The sequence below is a fragment of the Passer domesticus genome, chromosome 9, assembly GCF_036417665.1.
Source record: "Passer domesticus isolate bPasDom1 chromosome 9, bPasDom1.hap1, whole genome shotgun sequence".
Lineage (NCBI taxonomy): Eukaryota > Metazoa > Chordata > Aves > Passeriformes > Passeridae > Passer > Passer domesticus.
The window spans coordinates 44,176,307-44,201,046 of NC_087482.1; the positions used below are offsets into that span (position 1 = coordinate 44,176,307).

The 24,740-nt window shown below is 43.2% G+C and overlaps 1 protein-coding gene across 4 annotated transcripts in view; it reads left to right on the forward strand.

The window, feature by feature from the left end:
* Positions 1-24,740, forward strand: part of CNTN6 (contactin 6) — a 124,547-nt gene that overhangs the window by 52,302 nt on the left and 47,505 nt on the right. For all 4 annotated transcript variants that reach the window (XM_064433113.1, XM_064433112.1, XM_064433114.1 and 1 more), the window contains 3 exons: positions 12,398-12,493; positions 20,326-20,529; positions 22,569-22,671. In XM_064433113.1, coding sequence (XP_064289183.1) covers positions 12,398-12,493; positions 20,326-20,529; positions 22,569-22,671 — 403 coding nt within the window. The remainder of the gene's footprint in view (positions 1-12,397; positions 12,494-20,325; positions 20,530-22,568; positions 22,672-24,740) is intronic.

Sequence of the window (24,740 nt, forward strand, 5' to 3'; positions counted from 1 at the left end):
GGGATATGCAGGAGAATTAAGAAGTGCAATTAAACAAACCAGAATAAAAAAGGACTTCACAATGAAAAAGAATCAAATGCAAAGCTAATTCATAATTATTCAGGGCATAAACCCAGAAAATTCGGTATTAATTGAAAGCTTCTTGTTGCTTAGGGATCTTAAATTAGATTCTCAGTCAAATTATTCTATCCTTGATGATAAAAGTCATGATGATTGCAGCGTTCTCAGACCTGAAATTCTGAAAAACAAAGACAACAATCTAATTTAATGCCTAGAATTGGTCACTTTGCCCTGAACCACACAGGAGGGCACACAGTGGAGCCATTAGTATTTTAAAGGTCCCCACAATGCTACAGACCCAGGGAGGATTTCTCCTTGGATTTTTTTGGCTCCAGCCACATTCTCCTGGTTTTCAAAGTGGTGCTCAAGGGCTTTGCTTGATGCTTATTCTCCAAAGCATTTTCCTGACGCTGCCACCCTCCCTGCTCTTGGCCAGTGATGATTGCTCACAGCAGTGTGGCTCAGAGTGACAGTGCACTTGGAATGAAATCTGCAGCTCCCAAGAGCTTCCACCTGCTTTTTGTCAGAGACAGAAGACACAATTTTGCTGAAATAACAAATTAGAGGCAAAAATTCCTCCTGGACTGAGTTTTTGTCATTCCAAAACACAAAAATAGCATCCCATCATTAGCATTTAACCATTTCAGGGAGGAATATATTAAACCAAATCAAACCCATGTAGTGTTTGCTGGATGGTGACAGGATGAGCTTTAGCAGAGCCCTGTTGGAGGGGCTGGCTGGGAGATGCTCAGCCAGCATGAAAGCCCACTTTTCATCTGATTACTTCATCGTGTTATTTACCTTTGAGTGCACACAAATTACAGAAACATCACAAAGCAATCCAGCAGCCTCAGGATGTCATAACCCTTTTCACTAGCAGTGTATGCTTTGAAACAGAAAATGGAAAAATCAATAGGCTTGGATCAGATAGGCTGAATTTGCAAAGTCTGGACATGCATGAATTTAAGGCTAAATGGCACCTACACTTCTGGCTGGGTTGTGTTGTGGTGCTGTGTGTGTCCAGAAATCCCTCTGTAACAATTGTATTTGATTAAAAGGTGTGCTAGCTGTTGTAACTACCACCTGGAGTAAAGCTCTCTGGGTCTTTAAGCTGATTGTTAATTCATCACAGCACAGGAGGGCTGGAATACTGATCAGGCTCCCTGGCAGATGATTGCAGGAATGAACTCTGGCAGAGCCTTTCTTTCTCAAAAAGAGGCATAAACTGCTCAGTTCAGCACTCAACAGGCACTCAGGGATGACCAGCTGATAACTGAGGAGCAGGAAGAGCTCAGCTTGCCAGTGCCAGGAAAAGTTCATAATCAAAAATACATCCCCAAAAGTTTGACTTGGTTTTCTAAATTCCCTTTTCCCCTTTAGGGATGTGTCAGGTAAAGCCATGGAATTGCCTCTATCTACAGAGAATCATGGAATGGCCTGGTTGGAAGGGACATTAAAGCTCATCCAGTTCCACCCTCTGCCACCTTCCGCTACCCCAGATTGCTCCAAGCTCCAATGTCCAACCTGGCCTTGGACACTTTCAGGGATCCAGGAGCAACCACAACTTCTCTGGGCACCCTGTGCCAGGGCCTGCCCACCCTCACAGGGAGGAATTTCTTCCCAATATCTCACCTAACCCTGCCCTCTGTCAGTTTGACAAGTTCCTCCTTGCCTTGTCCTTCCAGGACCTTTCCAAAGTCTCTCTCCATCTTTCTTGTAGCTCCCTTCAGGCACTGGAAGGCCACCATGAGGTCACCCCAGAACTTGTCTTCTCCAGGTTGAACAATCCCAATTCTCTCAGTCTCTATCCTCATTCCAGCACCAATCTCTACCCTACACGTGCTGAGTAGAGCACTGACCTCACCTGTTTCAAAAGGGTGGCCTTCTATATAATCCTGGAATGGTTTGGGAGGGACCTTAGTGTTCATCTCATCCCAACCCCACTTCCCCTGATGCAGAAACACATCTCAACTGCAGACATGTGGAGAATCAGCCATAAAATTCTCCTTTGCACGCTCTGCACAGCCCTCCTGGTGATCCTGGTAACACCTCCCAGTCTTCCCTTCAGCCGGGGAGGAACAAATGCAACCTGCAGTGGGAACATTTGCTGTGGATCGATCCTGTCTGGAGGATGGAAGTGCTGCTGTCATCTCTTCCATATGTCACTAAAAAGGCTCACAGCTCAAAATTGCCTTTTGGACTTTTAAGCACAGGTAGAATCCAATATCACTGCAGCAGCAGCAGCAGCAGCAGCCACCCTCCCTGGTGTGGGGAGCTGAGGGCCAGATTCTAAGTAAAATGAGTTACAGAAAATAAGTCCTGCATTTTGTCAAAATTCTGCTTGGAGTGGAAAGAAAGAGAACTTTCATTTATCACTTCTGATTGTTATGGACACTCTGTGCCAATGCTCCAGCTCTCTCTGCAGCAGTTCCCGTGGCAGGAGACCACACCAAGGTCTTTGCTTAATGGATGCTCTCCATGGAGCAGACCCAGCAGCCTCAGGCTTGTTTTCTTTTTTTTGCCCCTTTATTTCACAGAGTTTCTTCAGAAAATCAGGAAAAGCCTGGTGAGAACCATTGTTGTAAGGAATATGACGTTTCCAGGAGTAACAGCCCCAACTCTCCCAGCTGTCTTCACAGGAGAAGTGCTCCAGCCCTCTGATGAACCTGGTGGCCTCCTCTGGGCTGGTTCCAACAGGGAGGGGTCTCTAAGGAGTCACTATCCTGCTCTACCCACCCCAAACTGGGGCACTGGGCATCCTTCAAGGCCACTTTGAGCAGAACACATGCAGAGAACCCTGTGAAATGGTGCAATTTAATCACCCCAAGAACAAATCCACTGCAAGACCTCACCCTGCTCAGCTCATGTCCCCGCTGAGCTTCCCAGTGTTTATTTCTTTGCAGAATTCTGTGCACACAGAGCCTCTCACAGGCTCCAGGAAAAGCAGGAACCACCACTCAGCAGTGATGAAGCAGGAAGCCTGGGAGGGTTTCACCTGCCTGCTGACAGGACAAGGCAGGGTGATGACAGAACTTCTATTTTAAAACTCTGATATCACAAGAATGGGATTATGCAAATCTCCTGACATTCCTGAAGACACAAAGAGCAGCCTGGAATCTTAAAACCAGAAGATATGGGTATATCTCCATAAGGAAGGGGGTTTGCTTTCTCCATCATTCCCTCTTTTAGTCTCCTCTGCATTCTCACAGCCTAATTGATGCCCATTGACACCAAGTGTCCTGTTTATTTTAAGTTGTAACAGACCAGGCACATCAGAAATTCCATTTTTCTGCCCCTCCAATGGTTTAAACATCTCTCTCAGAGTACTTAACCACTGTGTTCAAGGCTCTGCACTATCAGCACTTGGTTAAAGCTGCTTTATTCCAGGTTAGTTCCTTAGACTTTTGTTATAAAAGGAGGTTTTTATCTGTGAAACAGAGATCTACAATGCAGAGAGGTTGTAAGGAGAATTACAGGCAGTGAACCAGGCAGATAAAGTAGCAATAGGGAACACAGAAGTATTTGAAGATTATCTTTTAGTTCTATATTACTTACTCTTCCTTAGGTCCTTTAAAAGTGTTTATCCTAAATCAACCCATTGCCAGTTGTATTGGAAAAGCAATATATGTGATTGAGATATGGTGGGGAACAAAGCATCCACAGGTCCCAGAGCTGATAGATTCTGATTGATAAAATTTAATACTGGGGAAGGATAAAACCTGTCTATGTTTGCAGTCTGGGTGATCTGCTATTTTATCTGTTCTCCTTTCATTACAGACAAGATGATGTAGATTCCAATACATTATTGAGTGAAATATCCACGATTTTCATGTGAGATTGCTCATTTTCTGGCATGACAAAAGAAGTTATGGTAGAGGTTTGCAAGGGAAAAATATTACAGAATTATTTGGAATAAATGATTGGCTTTTTTTCCTAATAAAAATAATGAAATTGATTGATCAGTTATTTTTGCAGTGAAGGTTGATCATGTGTAATGTTTTAAGGCAGCAGATAAACTTGTCTATTCTGTAGCTGATACTGGAGAAGGAGGAACTGTGTGTAACATTTGGACTTTTCATGGAGTGAAGGAATGAGGTCACAGGAGCTGCTTTTCTCAACAAAAACCACATCTGGCACAGAGAATGCACTGAGCTGTAAATACCCATTTCTAAATGCTACAGCAAGAACAAATAATGTAACCTACACCTGAAGTCCCACTGGCAGGATTCACATCCAAAAATCCATTGATTGCTCGGGTAAATCTTGACATTCCCATTGGAAGGAATTCTTCAAGGGCTTTGCAGCTGGAATGAGGAAGGTAAAGAAGGGGCTGGAGATAGCTCAGGATAGTTCTACAAGAAGTAATTCTGTGCTGGATCAAGATCTCCAAAGGGCTGGACAGGAATTTGGGAAGGGCTGAAACAGGCACGGACATTGTCAGCAGTGTGTGAGAACTCTTTCCTCCTTGCCACTTTTCCTCTCTTCCTTGCCATTTTTGTTGCATGTATTACAAGCCTTGATTATTATTTTGTTGGCAGAAGCATTATAAAAGGAATTAGTGGGATTTTATCCATCAGAACCCAGGGCAGGGATGCCAGAGGTGCTTCTGCAGAACCAGGCTACAGCTACGTGTCCCCAGCAACAAGGCCAAGGTTCCTAAACCATCTCCTCATATTTAAAATCAGATTGCTGTGGGAGCAGTGGGAAATACGGAGAAGAAGAGGGTTTGGATAAGAATTAACCCCCCTGCCAAAAGGACATTTGCCACAGCATCCAAGGCCATATCCCCTGGAAGTTGGGAGGATCACTGTAGTTGTGTCAGGGACAAATCCAACCCTTGAGGTTCAGCCCAGGGAGAGAAATCTGTCTTTAAGAGCACTCCAATCTGGAGAAAACTCCTGCAGACGGCGAAGTGACTCTGGTGATGACAGGTGACAAATGAACTGTGCGGTGACAAGTGAGAAAACTGTTCAGGAATATAAAATATTTAACAAATATTCCCTGTGTGCCCCTCCCTGGGAGAGGGGCAGCTCCTCAGCTGTGCCTCTGGCCTGCAGATGGGCTCTGGAGCAGGAGCCCCAAGGCTGTGTCAACACTTACTGCTCAGAGCAAGTCCTGTGCTCAGCTCAGGAGAGAAATTTAATATTTTATGCTGCTAACTCTGTAAAAGCAGGGGAAAAAATAACAAAGGCCAGATGTAGACCAGCTCTACAGCTTCCCAGCATATGTTTCTGTGCTCTGGGTTTGTTGGTGCATGAACAAAAATCAAGCCAGCTCAGGGTTTTTCCCCCCTCACCTCACCCTCCCTGTTTAATTTAGTTGTGACCTTCCACTTTTTTCCTCTAGAGAAGCTTGATATTACCTTGTAAAGGGCATTTCCACTCTTTAATTGAATAAGACAATCAGACTGTGGCAGAAATTATTGTTCCCCACCTTGAAAATGAGTGCCTGGATTGGCCATTCAGCTCATTTAAGCTGAATTGAGGACCCGGGGCCTGTGTTCATCCTGAAGTGTAAATTACAGGTCCTTGCCCTTGGAAGCTCCAAAGTAATTTAACTAAATAAGGAAGCACTGATGAAGGTCTTTGGATGATTACACAGCTAAGGACAGGACCAGTGATTGTGGTTTTCCCTCTCTTTTTGACAAGAAACTCCATCAGGGAGTTTTGGTGGACAGGGCAGCTTTCCTTTTACCCACTCTGGTTTGCAACGCTCCTCTAGGGTGGAAATGAGAACAAAAGTGGGAATTCCAGTGGATTTTTGACCTGTCCTGATGAGAGGAGACACTCAGGCATTGTCCAGGCTGCTCCTGGCTGACTCAGCTCCAAACTTCTAGACCTGAAGAGTTAAAGGCTCAAAAGTGTTTCAGATGGAGCAGGAGAACTCAGCAGGTATTGAGGAGAAAATCCAAGTATTTAAAAGGCAGGAAATGGGAAATACTAAGCGGCTTTCAGACACCTTAATTAGAGATAACACCACTCTTAATCTCAGAATTGAATTCATAGAAAATCAATTAGAACATTTAAAAAATTGAGATTAGATGCTAACGGGGAAAGATTAATGTATTGACAGAATTATCAAGACAAAGGAACTGTCAGAGGGTTTGTTCAGCAAGTTTAGTGCAGTTTGAAAAGCTGAAAAAGAGTTTACTTTGCCGTGGAAGTTGTAGGGAGGGAGATTAGCCATTCCTTTGGGAGATATTTGGAGAAAGAAGGATATTTCCATAACACACGCTGTAGAATCCAGGCTGCAAGAGGTTGGTGCTCATCTCCTTCAAGGCAATTCAGTACAAAAATACTCAGGAGAAGCAAAAAACAGGCATTGATGTCCAGGAGGGGTCTGGGGTGGTCTGGATAGGCACAACCTGTAGCTAAAAGGGCTTTAACCCCAAATTCTTTGGGACTTCCTTTATGTGAGAGAAGAAATAGCAAACCCAAAATCTGGAAGCATGGGGCCTTCCAGAATTTGAGATAATTTTAAAGATCCAATAGGCTTCATTTTTGTTATTTGTAGTTGTAACAGACCTAAATTCTCAGATTCAGGCACCAAATTCATCCCCAAATTGGGCCCCAATTCATTACAGCCAGAGCAGAGGAAGGTAACTGATTGTCGGGTGATAACACAGGTGCTGGAAATACTCCCAGCAAATCATAACCAGGAGCTTCCTTGGAAAAGTGCTGAGCTTTGTACCCCATTTCCCTGTGAGGAAATTCCTGTGGTGCTGCATCACTGCAGGAACACCTCTCCTATTGCAATATATCACAGGCTATAAGAGACACAGAAGGAAAAAAAAGGGAACAGAAGTGATCTATCACAATTTGACACAGGCACATGGAAAAGTGAGGAATTGTATTGATTTGTCCTCAGGAGCGTGGCTAATTTGTAAGGAGCTCTTACTCCTCATGCCTTAACATTCATTGCACATTTCAATACCAAGTAATTACAACCATTATATTTGGGATTATGTAATGACAAAACATTTATGAGGGGAAAAAAATATCAAAAGTTCAAGAAAGCATGAAATCACATTAATTCAGATGAACTGTGGTAATTATGCAAGGTGATAAATTGGAGTTTCTCTAATTGTCTGTAACAATTTCATATATTAAAACACCCAAGTTTCCTTGGAGAAGTTCTGTGCTCCTTCTTAGGATGGGTTTGGAATGGATGGATTTGGGTAGACTATCCCTGAACAGGTTCAGGAATTTCCAACATGACTGGGACGTTGAAATGAATGAGTTGCTGTTTGTGATTTTGTTTTTATTCCTGTCCAATATATTTAATAGGCAATTCCCTAATCCCAGGAAAACTGACCTTTCACTCTGTTGTGTAGTTAAATTTGCTACTCTGACACTTGTAAGGCAGTTTTATATTAAAATAAAGCAAACAAAAACCCCAGATGTGTGGGTAATAGCAGTGGTGGGGAAATTAGAATAAATGTATTAATGAGCAGTGAGCAAGTGGATGTTGTTTGGAGCAACCTGGTCTAGTGGAAGGTGTCCTTGCCCATGGCAGGGGTGGAATAGGATGGGTTTTAAGGCCCCTTCCAACCTAAAGCACTCTGGGATTTATGATTATCTCTATTACTAGGAGCTTTAATACATTAAGGAAAAAAATAATGTATGGCTGAACCTATTAATTAACCTATTAATTATTGGAATTGCTTCAGCAGGAAAGTTTTCTGTCCACCACTTCCATTTTGTTTCTGTCTCCAGAGAGCATTTTTTCAGGCAAACACCGCCCCCAGCCTGGGTTTCTTCTCTCACTGTCAGGTTTGTGCTCAGCAAAGTGACACCAATGGTCACCTTCACCCAACACTGATATTCTTCTCAAGCTCTGGTTTTATTCTGTTTAAAATCTACCAGGAAGACTTTCAGGCCATAAATCAGGATAAAGGCAGGTTGGAGCACCCTGGGATAGTGGAAGGTGTCCCTGCCCATGGCAGGGGTGGAATGGGATGGGCTTTAAAGTCCTTCCAACCCAAACCTTCTGTAATGCCATGATGAGATCCTTGATCCCAGAGGGTAAATTGGGTTACACCAGATGAAAAATCTGACCCATTCCTTCTCCCCACTCCTCCCTTCATTCCTGGCGAGGAGCTGACAGCCTCCTCCACCTCAAGAATTCCTGCTCCCATCAGAGAAAGCCATTCCCTGACCCCACCCCACAAAATGCCATATGTTTGGGGTGCTGTGAGCACAGCCCCTCCTCGCTCAGCCCTGCAACACTCCCAGCAGGAGACGAGGCCATGCCACACTCAGCTGAGTCCCTCCATTCCCACTCTTCCCTGGGAAGGATCACTCGTGCATCTGAGCATTTTGCTTGGCCTCCACGACCTCATTATCACATCCAACTGATTAATCATGCTCTACCAAGAGCAGTCTGCCAACACGCACAGATCTGGGGGGGGGGAAAAAAAGTGTTTTTTTGTTAAAACTCGCAGCTGAGAGAGCAATGGAGTGTGAGGGAACTCGTTGTTCTTCAAGTGAGATAAATACAGACAAAGAATGAAAGGAATTATGTAGGAACTAGGTGATAATTTATTTATAGATCTCTGCAGAAACACTGAAGTTAGCAAATATACCATCTGTTAAATAGTCATCTTATTCCTAAGTGCATATTAGCAATCTAAATGTGTGCCAAACACCTGATCTTAGCCTTCTTAGTTGATACTCTTTTTGACAAGCAACATTCTGCTTTATTAGGTTATGTCATGTTACGTTATAGAGCTGTGCTAGGGAACAGGAGCTGGAAGAACACAGTGCTCGTGCTCTCTTGGTGCAAATGAACACCCAGGGCAAGGAGAAGGGATTTTGACAGCAGCCAGAATTTCAGAATAACAAGAACAAAGTAGAATATCTGTATTTGTATCCTCAGGTATTTTTTTTCCCTCTATATATATACACTTAACACATTTCAAATTGCAATAAATCATCGAAAATGCAACCCCATAGGTTGGGAAATAGATGGAGAGATCTTTGTGGCAAAGACAAACATTATTTCTGAGGGTCCACCTCTTCCCTCTCTCATCCACCTGGACTGCAAAGCAAAAGTAGATTATTTTATAGCTCATTATTGAATCCATTTGAATGAGGTGTCACAATATTCCATGGGAGATGCTGCCTGTCTGCAGGAAGAGTCCAGTAAAGATGAAAACAGAAGCAAATTCTCTTCATCTATTTTGCCTTGGTTTGCTCTTTCAGAGGTTTGGGGTTCTTTTATTCTTCAATGATTCTTTAGTACAGAAAGAGGCACTGAATAAATTCACTTTGTACAATTATCTATCAAAATCAATCAAAGCAAAAGATCATTTCTGGTTTGACCTGTGAAATTTTGGGGAGGGGAGGGTTTCTAAAGGATGCAGAATGATTAAGATCTCGGATTTAAGCAATGCAATGAATTCTTTAAAGAAAATGTCTTTTTCTAAAGGCCTTTAAAAACTGGGTTAAATAAGGACATTGCATATTTGTCCCTGTCATGGGTGAGATGAAGAGATTAAATGATGATTTATGTGCCTCCACAGCTGCTTTTTTATACCTATGATTAATAAGCATAAAGGGATGGAAATCTCCTGTCCCTCACTGGAAAATCCGAGCTGCTTTGTATAACAAAACTACAAACAGGCCATGAAAGAGCCCAAACTCCTGCCTATGGATTTTGATCCTCAAGGTTGAAAAGTGGAGATTGAAAAGGCACAGCCAGCTTCTTCCCCACATGGATTCAACTGAAAGGGACTGGGTTTAGATGGGATATTGGGAAAAAATTGTTCCCTGGGAGGGTGGGGAGGCTCTGGCACAGAGTGCCCAGAGAAATTGTGGCTGCCCTGGATCCCTGGCAGTGCCCAAGGCCAGGCTGGAAGGGGCTTGGAGCAGTCTGGGACAGTGGAAAGTGTCTCAGGGGTGAGGCTGGATGAGCTGAGGTCCCTCCCAACCCAAAGCATTCCATGATTCCATTAATCAAAAATAGTCCTGCTCCTTGCAAAACAGTGGATCCCTAAGAGATTTCATCCCCCTGCTTTTAATTATTCCAGTCAGGGACTCTTGTCACAGTTTTAATGGAGAGGCACGGACAGGTGACACAGCACCTAAAATGAGAGTAAAACTGATAACATGACATATTGTGTCATTAAACCAAAAATTGCTACTAGCAGCTCATTACTTTCCAAAATCTATTCCCATTTCAGAGCGAGGTATTACACAGTTAATTCTCAATTGTCAGGAAAACCTTTTCCTCCTGCTGCACTGCACTTCCTTTATTTTTTCTCCCTCCTTTCTCGGATGTCTCATAATAACTAAAATTTTGTTCTCAGCCAACAAAAAAAAAAAAAGGGCTGATTTCTCGCAGTGAAAATATTGGGAAGAATTACTTAGACAGCACAGATTTTCCATACTGCCCCAGAGTTTTTTTGGGGGTTAACTCTATTTTTAAGTAGAAATTTCATTTTGTTTTGTATTAGCAGCTGAGATAAAGAGATAAGAAAGGGGACTGTGACCATTTTTGTTGATAGTGCCTGAATCTTAAAAAATTCTGAATTTTTTCACTTTTCTAATTTTTTAAAAAAAATAATATAATAAATATGGGATTTTGAGGATCTTTCCCCCCACCTTGTCCCACGGCACAAAGCCTCAGACCTGGCACCCCAAGCAAATCTTGACAGGAATTCCAGGGACCACTTTTCCACACAAATATTTTGTGCTGGCCTTTTTCTTCTCAGAAACAATTGCCAGGAAAGAGAGAAAATGTGGTAAAATTTCTCAGATGAAATTTTCAAAATGAGTAAACAAATCCACAAATTTAGAGACTGGACTTTAATGAAGCCAAACTCTAATTAATCATATTACACCCATCTACTATTTTGTCCTTTATTTAGAAATACAGGATGGAATACAACTAAATATTTTTTTTTCTATTTTTCTTGGCCTTTCTTGTGTTTTTTTTCCCTCTTGGACTACCCATAATCCAAGGCAGAGCTGTAGCCAGCAGGCAATTAAAAGAACATCAGAGTTTAAAACCCTTTCCCCGTGTATTGACAGGCCCCATCTATTGTGCTATGACAGCACGAGGAGGTGCTACAGGTGCTTAATTCAATCCAGCCCCCTCTGAGCAGACAATGTCTTCATAGGAGACCAATATCCAGGAGATGAAGAGGAGGAAAAGAAAAATTAACTGTGTAAAGTTCAGCTAAGGGGGAGAAAATTGATATATTGACATAAATAGCTGAGGCTGTACAGGTAGTAATCGTTATTGCTCTGACCAACGAGGGCTGTTTCTCTCTATTGAACTCTGGCTCAGGTTGGTGTTCAGCTGATGAAAAATGGAACAATTGTTTGAAACAAGAATCTGCAGCAAGGTAAATAAAATGAGCTTAGGGCAGGCAGTTTACAGCTCTGTGGTATAAAGAGGTTTAAGGGGAAGCTGATATTTATTGTATTAAAGCATATTTTGAATGAGTTTCGAGCAATCATTTCCCAAATGGCTCTAAGAAAATGGGAAGGCTTCTCATTAGGATGAGAACTGGATCAAAAAGTAAATAATGTTTTTCTTTAAAGCACATCTATTGTGTCATGTTTTGTAATTGAATTAATGAGAATCAGGCTGATAATTCTTCAACATCTCAGTGAAACATGAGGAAGCAGCAGATTGAGACGTGGTGAAAAATGGACATTAAGAGCCATAAAAATCACCTGTGGGAGATGGGCATGGACAGGAGATTTCCCACTAAAAGTCCTCTCTTCCTCCCCCCTGAAAACAATTATAAAGCTCAAGGCAATTAAAACATATCCAAGCACTGCAGCCAGTTTGGGCCAGCCCAGAATCTTAAAGAAAATAACATATTTTTATCATCATTTAAACCTACACTCTGTGGGAGTCCTGCTGATCTTTAATTATCACTTGTATATATAGAACACAGCTGTTCTCTATTTCTATAGAAAAGGAAACACTATAAAATGCAATTTTTTTTTCCAACTAATGTAGATTAAGTCTTGCAAGTTCCAAAAAATGATGATGGAAAAGTAGTGGAATAATAGACTGGCTTTGCAATTAGAAATTGTAAACACAAATTCCCAAAGTTGCAGTAGAAATGCTGTAGGAATAAATATTTTGTGGATGCCAAAGGACCCAGTAATGGTTGGACTGGAGGATCTGGGAGGTCTTGTTCACCCTTAATGATCCCGTAATTCCACACTATCATGTTGGACAAGCTATTTTTGCATACAATTTCTCAATGAAATTAAATTATGCTGTTCTTGAGTTAATAAACTGGATAAATTGAGATGCAGTTGGGAATAACTCCGATGGACAATAACCAGGCCTTGTTTTCTCCTTCTCCCTCAAGACCTGGAAAACTTCGAGACGAGGCCGAGAAGCCCGGTGTCAGTGAGAGAGGGACAAGGAGTGGTGCTGCTCTGTGGAACTCCTCCCCACCATGGAGGTACGCTGGGGACAGCCTGAGCAGCCCTGCTCTGCCTCAGGAGGAGCACAATTCCCTGGGGGATTAGCACTGGAATTTCCTCACACATCAGTTATTGGGGTTTACAACAAATTGGGATTTTGTTTCTTCAAAAGGCACTAGGTTCATGCCTTTTTAGGGGCCTTTTTTATTATTTTATTATTATTTTGTTATAATTTTATTATTAAATGTATTGTTTTATTTATTATTTTATTTATATTTATTATTTTCTATTACTTCTATTATTATTTTATGTTTATTATTTTATTGTTATTATATCAGGGAGCAGTGATGCCTTGAGGAGCTGGAACAGAGGCTAGATGGACTTAAGAAGAATAAAGTGGATATTTATTGGAGTGCCTTCCGAGCCACACCCTGGCAGGACCCGAGCCACAGTCGTGGCTCTGCCCAGATGGCTCCAAGATGGGAGCCAAAAAGGGCTTGGTCACAAGATCTCCCATTTTTATAAGTTTTAGTCCATTTGCATACAGGAGTGACTGTCCAATTAATAGCTTCAAATGATGAAGTTTCATCCTCCTTGCTCACTTGCCCGCCCTCCTCTTCTCATGTTGTTCATGCTTTGGGCCTGAAGGTTTGAAGAGATTGTCCTTGAGTCTCCAGCTAGAACGGGATTGTTTTGTCTTCACCACCCTGTGAAAAGATCCCAGTAACACTTAATAAAAAGCTAAAAGCTGCACACCAGAACAGAACAGAAAAACTTAAAACCCCAAGGTGCAAATTTAACCTCTCATTCCTTGGGCACAGCAGGGACAGCATGAAGGTCTCTGCTGACATTCCTGGTTATTCCAGGGCCTTGGACCTCATGGAATGGCAGAAAAGCAGCTCTCAGCAATTCCTCCTACACAAAAACTGCTCCAGGTCTGCATGGAAAGGCTCCTCTCCCCTTTAGTGCTTGCTGCTGCAGTGCCCTCATCTGAATCCTGCATCAGACACATTGGATTTGTCTTCAAGGTTTGGGTTCTGCTCTTGAATCCCTGATTTTATGCCTTCCTGATAATCAGAGAATAATTTAGATTGGAAGGGGCTCCTGGAGAGGTGAACTGCCTGTTTAAAGGAGGGCCTAGTTTAGGTTTCATAGGAATTGTCAGAGCTTCAGATGGGGAATGAAAAGGAGTTTTCTGATTAATTGTTTGGGGGTGCTCACCATAAGCCCCTAGAAATATTCCTTTCTGGGTGGGGTAACTCCAGGTGAAAATTTCACCCAAATAAAGCAAACATTTTTTAATAGAGGGGAAATATCAATGCATAGTTTCCAAATTGTCTCGTTGTGCCCTTAAAGAATGAGCAGCTCTTGGATAACTCACCTCCTGCTTTTGGCAGCAGTGACCACACATCCACGGGAGCTGCAGCTTTCCATGTCCTGCACCCAGGACATGGAAAACTCAATCCTGCAATCCTCAATCCTTCTTAAAGAAACAGAGTTATAAGCCAAACTCCCAGGAGAAGGTAAATAGTGATGTGGAAAGAGGAGGCAGTATTTCAGAGAGGGAGAAAACCCCATCAATCAACAGGAACCCCTCCAGTCCTGTGGAGAGGAAGTGTCAATTTTCTGGGTGTTTACAGCCATATGAAAGGAGGATATAATCAAGGAGATGAAGTGAAACAAGGTCCTTAAGGGCACGAAAGGCTTCAAAGAGTTCCTCAAATGTATCAGTGGGACAGGCAGAAAGACAACACATCCATCCTGCAGCCACTGAACTATCTATTTCCCTCCTGCTGCAGGGTAAAATTATGATTTGACAAATAGGAAGGAGGGGAAGAAGACATTCAGAACAAATAAATAGTTACCAGGTGAGTTCCTCCCAGATTAATTGAAGTGACAAAATGGCATCCACCAGCAAAGCCTTTCCCAGAGTGTTCCTGCAGCTGGGGCTGGGAGCTGCTGACCAACAGGCCTGGAAAATCCATTCCTGCAATAACAAGTCCCCAGAGAACAGAGCCTGAGTCCTTTTGTCATCCCTAAACACTCTGTTCAGGATCCAAAATTACACACCATGGGGATGAAGCACATGGCGTGAGCCATGACGAGTCAGAGGCTGTTTCAAGATGCTTGGGAAGTTGTTTTTGCTGAAAAGGATTGTATATTGAGGTGGTTTTTTAAAATTGCAACCCTGGTCTCCACCTCACAATAGCTACAGGAGGAAGGATTACAGACTGTGCTTCCAGCTCACATTACAAGAACTGTGTGCAGCACTTTAAATGTGTCAGGAATTAGAGAGATGTCAAGGAATTTGGAAGATAAGCCCTACCAGCAGGGAAAGAGTTGCCTTTCCTGTGATGTAATGACTTGAAGGAAGACAGGAACCCTCTGTACAGCAGTTGTTTGAAGCAGCTGCTATTAATACAGGAAATTTGAAATAGGAAGCACTGGGTAAAACCTCCTGCCAACCTCTAAAAGTCAGGATAACAATAGAAGAAGAGGAATAGAAATAATAGAATGGAAAACAAGGAGGGTTCATTAATTCAATTCCTCCCATATAACATCAAGAAGATGGAACGAGAGCTGCAGAAGTGTTTCTACCACCCATGGTCTCTAGGGAAGTGTCTCACTTCTCTTCTCACATTGCCAAGTTTGTCTGGTCCTGCACCACAGCACTGGAGTTAAACTTCCTGCACACAGGAAAACTCTGCAGAGCTCACCAGGACACTCAGGTGCTTATCAGACATCTAAAGTATTGGTCCACTGTCAAAAATATTTAAAATATTTAAAGCTCAATTGGAATTAAACTTAATTTTCCAATAGAGGTGACAAGCAAAGATGTGCTGCTTCTTTTTGGTGTGCTGGTTTCTTAACTGAGAGCACTGCTAACCTATTTTTGTACAAGAGAAATGAGTGATTCATTTAAATAGAGGACAAAAATATATTAGTCAGCTATAAACCAAAAACAAACAAACAAACCCCACCAAGCAAACAAACAAATGTACAAAAAGGCTGCTCCAGCAGCTTTCACATCAGCTTTAAAGCATCTCAGAGAACAAAAAGAGAATTCCATATTGCAGTGAACTAATATTAGGACTTTCAGGACTGATCAAACACAAGCATGAAAGAAAAACATTCCCACCCAAGTTTATACCTTACATCAATTAGGATATTAAAAATTACAGTTAACAAACAAAAAAATCACAGCCTGTAATTAGTTTTTAAAGCAAGAGCAGAGCTGCCAAGTGTTACCTGACCCAGCCCAATCCCTTTATTCCCTCAGCCTGCCCCTCCTCACTAATTCATGCCCTGCTGTCTCTGTTTATTTATGAGGCTCATTTCCACACCTTGCAAAGTTCAGCTCTGCCATCCCTCTGCTTGTTAGTGAGGCTCAGCAGGGCAGGGGGGACCAGGTGAGCTGGATTTTTTTCCTCAACCTCATGCCAGCTCTGCTTTAAGTTCTTTAGGTCGGCCCTTTCCCCCTGTGTAATCAACATACAGTAATATTTTACTAGTGAAAAAAGGGGTTTCTAGAGAGCTCTGAGGCAGGGAAAGGCTTGGAGAGAGGAAGTTGGAAGAAGCTTTAATTTCTGCAGCTACACACGAGCTTGACCTGCCTGTGCTTCAGAAGCTGCTGCCTAAATGGGAATACTTGACACAAGACTATGGGGTGGACTGTTGTTCATTTATTTCCTTAGAAGTGAAGCCTGATCTAAAGCCTGTTTCCTCCGAGCTGGCTCCCTGCAGAGCTTTAAGGAAGTTGCTAATCTTGTTAGGAGCAGCAGGATCACTCTGCATTTGCATTTATTGGTGTGGAAGAGCTGCCAGGGCTGGGAGTGGGACGGAGGCTCTGGGCTTTGCTGCGTGCTGACTTTGCTGGAGGGAGGCTGAATAAACCCCAAAACACTCCTAAGGATGCAGGAGCCCCCTGTGGACCTGCTTGGGGGGGTAAAAATTCCTAATTCTCAGCCTGCAGAAGGCTGGGGAAGGAGGTGAAACGTGAAACTGGGTGTGTGCAGAGGATGGGAGGAGATGAGAAAGGGCCTTTGATTTCTGCATTTGCTATTAAACGCTGCACTTGATAAAGTGCAGGACCTGAAAGGGAGGGTTTGAAGTGTCTCTGCCTTTATAGAACTCAGTCATGGGCTGGGAGTCCCTTTCTCTCTGCTCCTGTGAATCTTTAATCCAGCTTTGCCACAGCTCCAGACGGAGGGAGAGCCCCCTCCCTGAGCCCCCTCCCTGAGCCCAGCCTGGATCCAGCAGCGTTGATTTGGGTTTGCTTGGGCTGAGGGAAGCACTGCAATGTTCAGTCCCCAGATCTGTATATCAGGAATGATTATCAGCTCTTTCCCAGCCAAGTTCTGCAGGAAAACTCTCAGGGCTGACAGAGGTGGGAGATGCTCTCCAGCCTGGCCAAGCTCAGGAATTGCCCACCTGCAAGGGAAGGTGGATCAACCAGCTTTTGGGGTCTCTGGTATAAGAAGGGACACTGACACCACAACTTAAAAAAAAAACAAACACTAACAAACACACCCTAATATTGCAGCACTGTAAAATAACTCCTGCTCTGCCATAAAAGTGAGAGCAAAGAGCTTTTTCTCCCTTTTTTGGCTCATTCAGTGGATCTGCTAATTTGATTTATTCCAAGTGACCCAAAATGAAAGATTTTATAACACAGTTCTGGATTTTCTACTCTATTACCTGTTGCTGTAGTAACTTACCAAGAAAAGATACTGAGTAAGGGAGTAGGTTGTTGGTATTATGCCTTAAAAGCATGAAAAAAAAAGTTCAGTCTCCAAAGTTTGGCTCCTTCCTCTTGAGATTTCATCCAACTCCCACTGAAGTCAATTAAAATTAGGGTTTCTACAGAGTTTAGTGGAGCTGAATTAGGCTCTAGGCAAGGATGGCCTGCAGATGGGCGATGATGAACCTGCAGCTAGGAGAGGGGGAGTGTTTCTATCCCTCATAACGGGGGGGAAAATTGATTTAAATATGACTAAGAGGGACCTGTGCTTGTTCCCAGTTAATGGGAAAATTCATCAATAGTCCCTGAAGCAATGGTGGGGAGCAGACAGGGAGAAACTTCAGAAAATGAAGTCAGCTGGAGCCCCCTGAGAACAGAAATCAGGACAGAAAAGGTCTGGTTCTCTTTTATTGATTAATTAATTCACAGATTGACCTCCTGAAGAATGTCTGTGTAGCACAAAGTTGCCTTTAATAGAGTTTTATTTTATTCCATCTTGCACAGAGAATTCAGCTGCATCACCTGCTCTCATGGCCCGTTTTGGTTCCATGCCACAAAATATTTTACAGATCCTTCCTGAGAATCCTTTTGGAGTCTTGGCAGGTGCAGGGATGCCCTTAGAGGGGGTCAGGGCTTTCTTCAGCTCTGTAACTGCCACCACCAGAATTTGGCAGAGAAATTCCAAACTGCTTCTCCTTATTTGTAAAATTATTTCCAAATTCTCTTGGATAAGCTAGCCTGGCATGGAAATCTGGGCATCCAAAGGTCAGGTTTTAGCACTTGGAGTGGTTTTATTGCCCAGAGGTGCCTTAGTGCAGGTCTGAGTAAGGAGGAAGGTAAGAATTCCAGCTCGCAGGAAAACACATTGGGGTAGCAGCCCTCAGTGCTTTGGGAAACCTGGGAAGAAGGCAGATCCAAGGTATTTCTTCCACAGAAATGTGGACAACATTTAATTGAACACAGATTACCTGCAAATCTTCAGCATTTTCTGTAGACTCCCCACCTTGCAGCTTAGAAACCTTCAAAAAATGAGCTGAAATCAGAATTTTGCACACTTTGGTCTGCTTGCCCAGACAGTCTGCAAGTCAGCAAAACCTGTGCCTGAGACAGGGAAACAGTCTGTGGGTCTCTGCAAGACAGATCACGTCATGGCTGCATCCCTTATTTCTGATCCTTCCTGCAGGAAAACCCCTCCATCTCCAGGTTTCCTTCAGTAAAGAGATGCTTTAAGGCACCTCAAAGTCCAAGGGCAGGTAAATGTGCCAGCGTGGGGCTTTGGTCTTGTGGGTGAGCACGTGGACCTGCACACAACTTGTGTAACACTGAGAATTAATTGCTGCATCCCCCAGGTTTACTGCAGAGCACGGGAAAGTTTCGCATTATCTGCAGTAAAAGGGAGCCCGTTGCAGGATTTAGCCAAGTATAGAAAGTGTCATTGATTGCTCCCTGGAGATGCATCATTTCTAATGAGAGTCCTAAAATGCTGGAAGCTGATAACATAAAACTCCACAAAACTACTGGAGTTTGCAGACTTATTACCATACAGCTCCCAAGCTGGAGCTGAGGGGGGGAAAGCAACGTAAATAATCTTTTTGGAATGGGGTTGTTGATGGGGGAAATGGGTAAAAATGAAGCTGTTGGCAGAACACTGTTAGCTTATGAATTATGCATTTAATTAAGAGGAGCTAAACTGGTAGATTTGGAAAGTTCTGATTTACTGTGGCTTGTAAAAGACAGGGTTTGAGTCCTGCTCCTGCTGTTGGGTGCAGAGCAGCTGCACAGAGGGGCTGGCAGGACACCCTGGGTGACCCCACACTGGGGGATCAGCTCTGAACCTGCTCCTCAGTGCCCAAGGCTTGGCCCAAAAATCTATCCCAAAAATAGGGAATGATCACTCACAAGGATATCTGCTTTTGCAGGGTGGGCTGGTCAAATAAATTAGTTTTAAGTTTCCTGGTCTTATAGATCTACATTATAAAGATTTGCATTGTGGAACACCATGGAAAGGGAAAAGGGGGCAGAAAAGGGGCAGGAAGTGAGAATGGGGAAAGAAGTATGGAAGATAAGGGGATGTTCATTATCAAATGTGTCATAGGATGAAATTTCAAGTCGTCTCCAAAATACTTTTGTGCAGCTCAGCTCGTCCCTCCATGAAAATCCAGTGCTCAAGCTCCATGTAACCAGTTTAATATTTCCATACTGAGAGTGAAGAAAGGAGCTGTAGCACCAAGCAGCAATTTGCCCTCTGGGTTTTCAGAGGCAAAGTGCCATAAACAGAAATTATTTACTAAAGCAACTTTCCCACGCCATTGCAGCACCACCATTCCTGCTTAGGAGCAGGCTAGGCAGGAAAATGAGAAGTAGCAGGGGACAGAAACTGCTGTGAAACTCCTGAAGTGGCTTGAAATGAGCTGAAAACTTGGGCAATGCTCACCTGGCTATTGTAAAATTCAGGGTCACCGACAAAGGAAGAAATGATGAGGAGGACTCCATCTTATCAGAAGGCTAATTTATTTCTATATATTATATTATATTATATTATATTATATTATATTATATTAATTATATTATATTATATTATATTATATTATATTATATTATATTATATTATATTATATTATATTATATTATATTATATTATATTATATTATATTATATTATATTATATTATATTATATTATATTATATTATATTATATTATATTATATTATATTATATTATACTAAAGAATATCAAAAATATACTTAGAGAGTGCTAAAAAGATAATAATGAAACTTGTGACCCTCTCCAGAGCCCCAACACAGCTTGGCCCTGATTGGGCAATGAGTCAAAACAACTCACAGCAGAATCCAATCAAACAATCACCTGTGGGTAAACAATCTCCAAACACATTCCACACGAGCACAACACAGGAGAAGCAAATGAGATAAGAATTGTTTTCCTTTTCTCTGAAGCCTCTCGCTGCCTTTTAGCTCCCCAGGAGAAAAACCCTGGGCGAAGGGATCATGTCTAGGGAATGTGAATGCCACACCTGGCCTGTGCTCATTTGTGCCTCCCCAGTGGTTTCCCCTCTTTATCCCTGCCAGTTCCACTGGGAGGGATGCTTGACGTGTCTCTGGTGTTTTCCAGCCTTGTCCTACACATGGATCTTCAACAATAACACCTTGGATCTTCGGGAAGACAGCCGGCGCTTTGTTTCCCAGGCAACAGGAAATCTGTACCTGGCCAAGGTGGAGCCCTGGGACGTTGGGAATTACACGTGTGCCGTGAGCAGCGCCGAGGCGCGGCGCCAGGTGTGGGGAACCCCCACTGCCCTCACCCTGCGGGCCGATGGTGAGTGCACAGCGGGGCTGGGCTGCCTCAAAACCCCAACTGCTGCTGCTCCAGGGGTGGGGGATTCACCCCAGGGAGGGAAAACTGCCCCAGTGAGGGTTCTGCAGCAGGACACGGCCCCACAGTGATGATGGCTTTTGGGGCTGCCTAGAAACAGAGGCCAGGCAGAATTAAGGGAATAAAAAGCTGTTCTGTTTATTGAAGGCCTTCAGGTACATTTAGGGCAGACAAAGCCCCCAAGGGGCTACACCCAAAAATGGACGAGTCATGTGTTTTCACACTTTTATAAGTTTGGTCCATTTGCATATTGGGGTTAATCTGCCAATTCCAGCTTCAGCTAATGAAGTCATTGACCCCAAGTTTGCTCCCCCAACTCACTTTTGTTCCCATCTCAGGGCCTGAGGCAGTGAGGTGTCCTTGATTGCCAGGCCTGGAGAGGAATTGTTGTGTCTGCCCAAACTGGGAAAGCAGCAGCTCCCACTGTGTGTGGAGTTTAGAGTTACACACTAAAGAGCTGCAGGGTTACAAATAGATGAAAACAGAAAAGCTGAAATCCTAAGGCCTCAGTGATGTTTGAGCTGTCAGGAACAGGGATGAGGAGATGAACATGCAAAGAAAGTTCTCAAAGTCATTGAACAACAAGCGAATGTCACGTGGCATGTTATTATTTCCCACCTCGTACCCGTGTTGAGGTTTAAATCCAACAAATCTTTCTAAATTTGTCATCTAAGTATAGCTCAAATATCAAATCCAGAGAGCTGCCTCGAGTTGCCGAGGTGAGAAACTCCCCTGCACATGTACAAACCCCTTCCTGGCAACATTTGTAATTAAATGTTCATGAGGAGAAACACAGACCTGGAAATCCGTACACAAAGTTTGTTTTGGGAGTTTGCCCACCTAAATTTCAATATACTCGTGCTGTTTGCAAAGCAGTGGTGACAATCAGTGACAAAAGTCTGTGCAGAGTTGGATTTGGAGGATAAACAAAACTCAGCTGTGCGTTATGGAATGATAAATAAATAAATAAAGCATGGAATAATGCTGTCACTGCGAGGCTCTGCTGTTCAATAACATCAGCAGATCACACAAAGCAAAGCTGCACTTCCTCAGCTCCAAAGTTAATAATTTGGCACAAACTCTGATTGCAGATGCTTAAGATCTTCTCTGATTCTTTTTTTTCTTTTCATCACGCTATTCTTTTTCTCATAGTCTTTCTATCAGTCCCTTTCTCTTTTCCCATTCTCTCTGCTGGCCTCTGGATTGCCTCCAATGCTGGCAGCCTCTGAGGCAACAGTGGAAGCTGCATGTGCAATATTATGCAGATGCCTGTTAAATATAAAACAAGAATTGTTTCATTTTCTGTGTGGGATGTGGGCAAAGACACTGCAGGAAAATACCTGATTTATGTTTATCCCTACAGTTGGAATGAGTTTCACTGTGAGACACATAAAAGGTATTGAAGAAGTTCAGCTAAAAGTTTAGTTTCCTAAATCCATCCCGAACCTGCTGCAAAATTAAATGCCCAAATTAATACTGGATTATCTGTGATTTATCAGATGTTCAGCCAGATTTTCAAATATGATAATTCCATCTAATTACATCAGCCTTCCTCAAGTCTGCAACTCACATTTGGATGGTTTAAAGACATTTTAAGAGTTTTGCAAGTAGTTTGCACTTGGGATTTTCTAATTTTCTTGCACATAGGATCAACACAGAGTACTGAGCATGACTGGAGGCAAAATTGTTGCTTGATAAAAGGTGTGAACCCAAAATTATCTCCAAAACCTTGATGCACAGCAGACTTGGAATGTAAAACTTGTATAAAGTCACACTCCTCAACTCCTAAACGCAGGGAATGGAGAGATTTCACAGAGTTTGAAGCAGAGGGCTGAACTCCACCCAGGAGGTTCAACCTGCTCCATCATGGGTGGAACACGAGGCTCTGACGTGATTCATGCCACCCTTCCTTTCACCCTGAAGTTGTGTTGCAGGAGGAGGTCTGGGGCTCAGCTGGAGTGAGCTGTTTTGATGTTCCACAGGTGTCATGGGGGAGTACGAGCCAAAGATTGAGGTGCGTTTTCCAGAAACAACCTACGCAGCCAAGGGCTCCTCTGTCAGACTGGAATGCTTTGCCCTGGGAAAGTAAGAGCTTTGTTTTTATTAAATCTGGGGTTTAACACTGCTCCTTTCACGTTGGAATTATTCTGGTCAGAATGGGATTTGTGAATCTCATGGTTTTTTAACCTTGCTTTGATTGTTTCTGTGCCATGTGTTCCCAAGGAAATGAGAGCGAGCCCTGTGCTATAACTGAGGCTCACGTGGGTGCAGGGGGAGGGAATGTGGGAAGAAAAGAGAAAACAGGAACAAAGATTTTCTTTCCTGAGAGTAGTTTTGACTCTGAGATGAGACCTGACTCCAGGTGACAGCTCTCAGTGTAACTGCACCCTCACCCCTGATAGATATCAAAATAGGAATGGTTTTTGTGCTTGTGTGACATCATAGAATCACAGAGTGGTTTGGATTGGAAGGGACCTTAAAGCTCACCCAGTTCATCAAATTTCCACCCCCTGCCCTCAGCAAGAACACCTTCCACTGTCCCAGGTTGCTCTAAGCCCTGTCCAGCCTGGCCTTGGGCACTGCCAGGGATCCAGGGGCAGCCCCAGCTGCTCTGGGCACCTGTGCCAGGGCTGCCCACCCTCACAGCCAAGAATTCCTTCCTGATATCCCATCTAAACCTACCCTTCTTCAATTTGTAGCCATTCCCCCTTGTTCCATCACTCCATCCATTGTCAATTGTCTCTCTCCATGTTCCCTGTGGCTCCTGCAGGCCCTGCAAGGCCACCCTGAGCTCAGCCCAAAGCTTCTCCTGTGCAGGTGAACAATCCCAGCTGTGCCAGCCTTTCCTCCCAGCAGAGCTGCTCCATCCCTCTGCTCATCCTGGTGCCTCCTCTGGGCTCTTTTATTGCTAAAAATCGCACGTGGGGAATCAGGTTATGTTTGAAGAGTGTGTGGGATGGATCTCCTGACCCTCCTGTCTCCAGAGCAATGCTGAGGAGCCCTGGGAAGACCCAGCAGCAGCCTTGCCTTCCAACAATCCATTTTCCTGCATTTTTCTGAGTTTTCTTGCACTGCTGTGCCTGTTCCCAGCTGCAGTGGTGGCTCAGGCAGCTGCTCTGCGTTCAGGGAGCAGCTGGGGGACTGAATCACTGTAACCAGCCCACAAGCCCCAGTCTTTCCACTGAGCATCGTTGGAAAAGCCCAAATAACCCTGAGATTGTTGACCTCTATTTAGTTTAAGTTCACTTTGACAATCCATTTTAATGCTGTAAGCTTTTAAAGTGTTTAGAGCTTTCCCAGAGGTTAAAAGCCTGACTTGCAGACAGCACAAATTAATCAAATGTTCCTCTGGAACCTAGGCTGGCAAGTAGAAAAATAAAGCAAATAAAAAGTTAATAAGATTGAAATGGCCTTGCCTTTCAGATGAGATTTCTATACAAACTAATACTAGAGATAATTCTTATTAAAGGTATATGCACTTTTTTTGGCCCAAAAGCAGTACCAGACTTTAGCACTCTTGGTAAAGCTGATTTTCTTTCCCAAATACTGTCAAGCTACTTCTCTTTAAATACCTCCTTAATTGTGTGTTAGTCCGTGCAGGCTCTACATTTCAAGTTGTCATTTCTTATTTCCATCTGTTGCATAGAAAGCATTGAACAATGATAGGGAAAAAGCCAGGAAATGAGATGTACAAAGCACTGGCATCTTACTGAAGGGGTAAAGATGGGTCATGTTAATGTGATGAACAGATTTTGCCATTTTAAGAACATCTTAAGGAGAAAAAAGGGGACTGAGAGGACATATGGATAATGAGATCCCTCAGGGAGACCCTTCTATGCAGTGCTTAGGAATGCCTGAGAGGGTTAATGCAGCTTTAATGTAGATTTTCTTCTTCATGTGCAGTGCTGACAGACATCCCTGGAGTTATCCTGCCTAAATACCAGGGATCCATGGCCAAAATCTGCTTTCCACACACTCTCTGGTGTCACACTGCTGATGTGCACCCTGTGTTGGAGGCGCTGCTCGGGAGCAGAGGCTCTTGGGTGGTGACACTGGAGAATTTCTCACTATTTCTCCTCTTCAATTTTATTTTTAGAAGTTCAATGCCTCGTACAGAACTGCACAGGTTTTAGTCTGTGTGGTTTTTTCCTCTC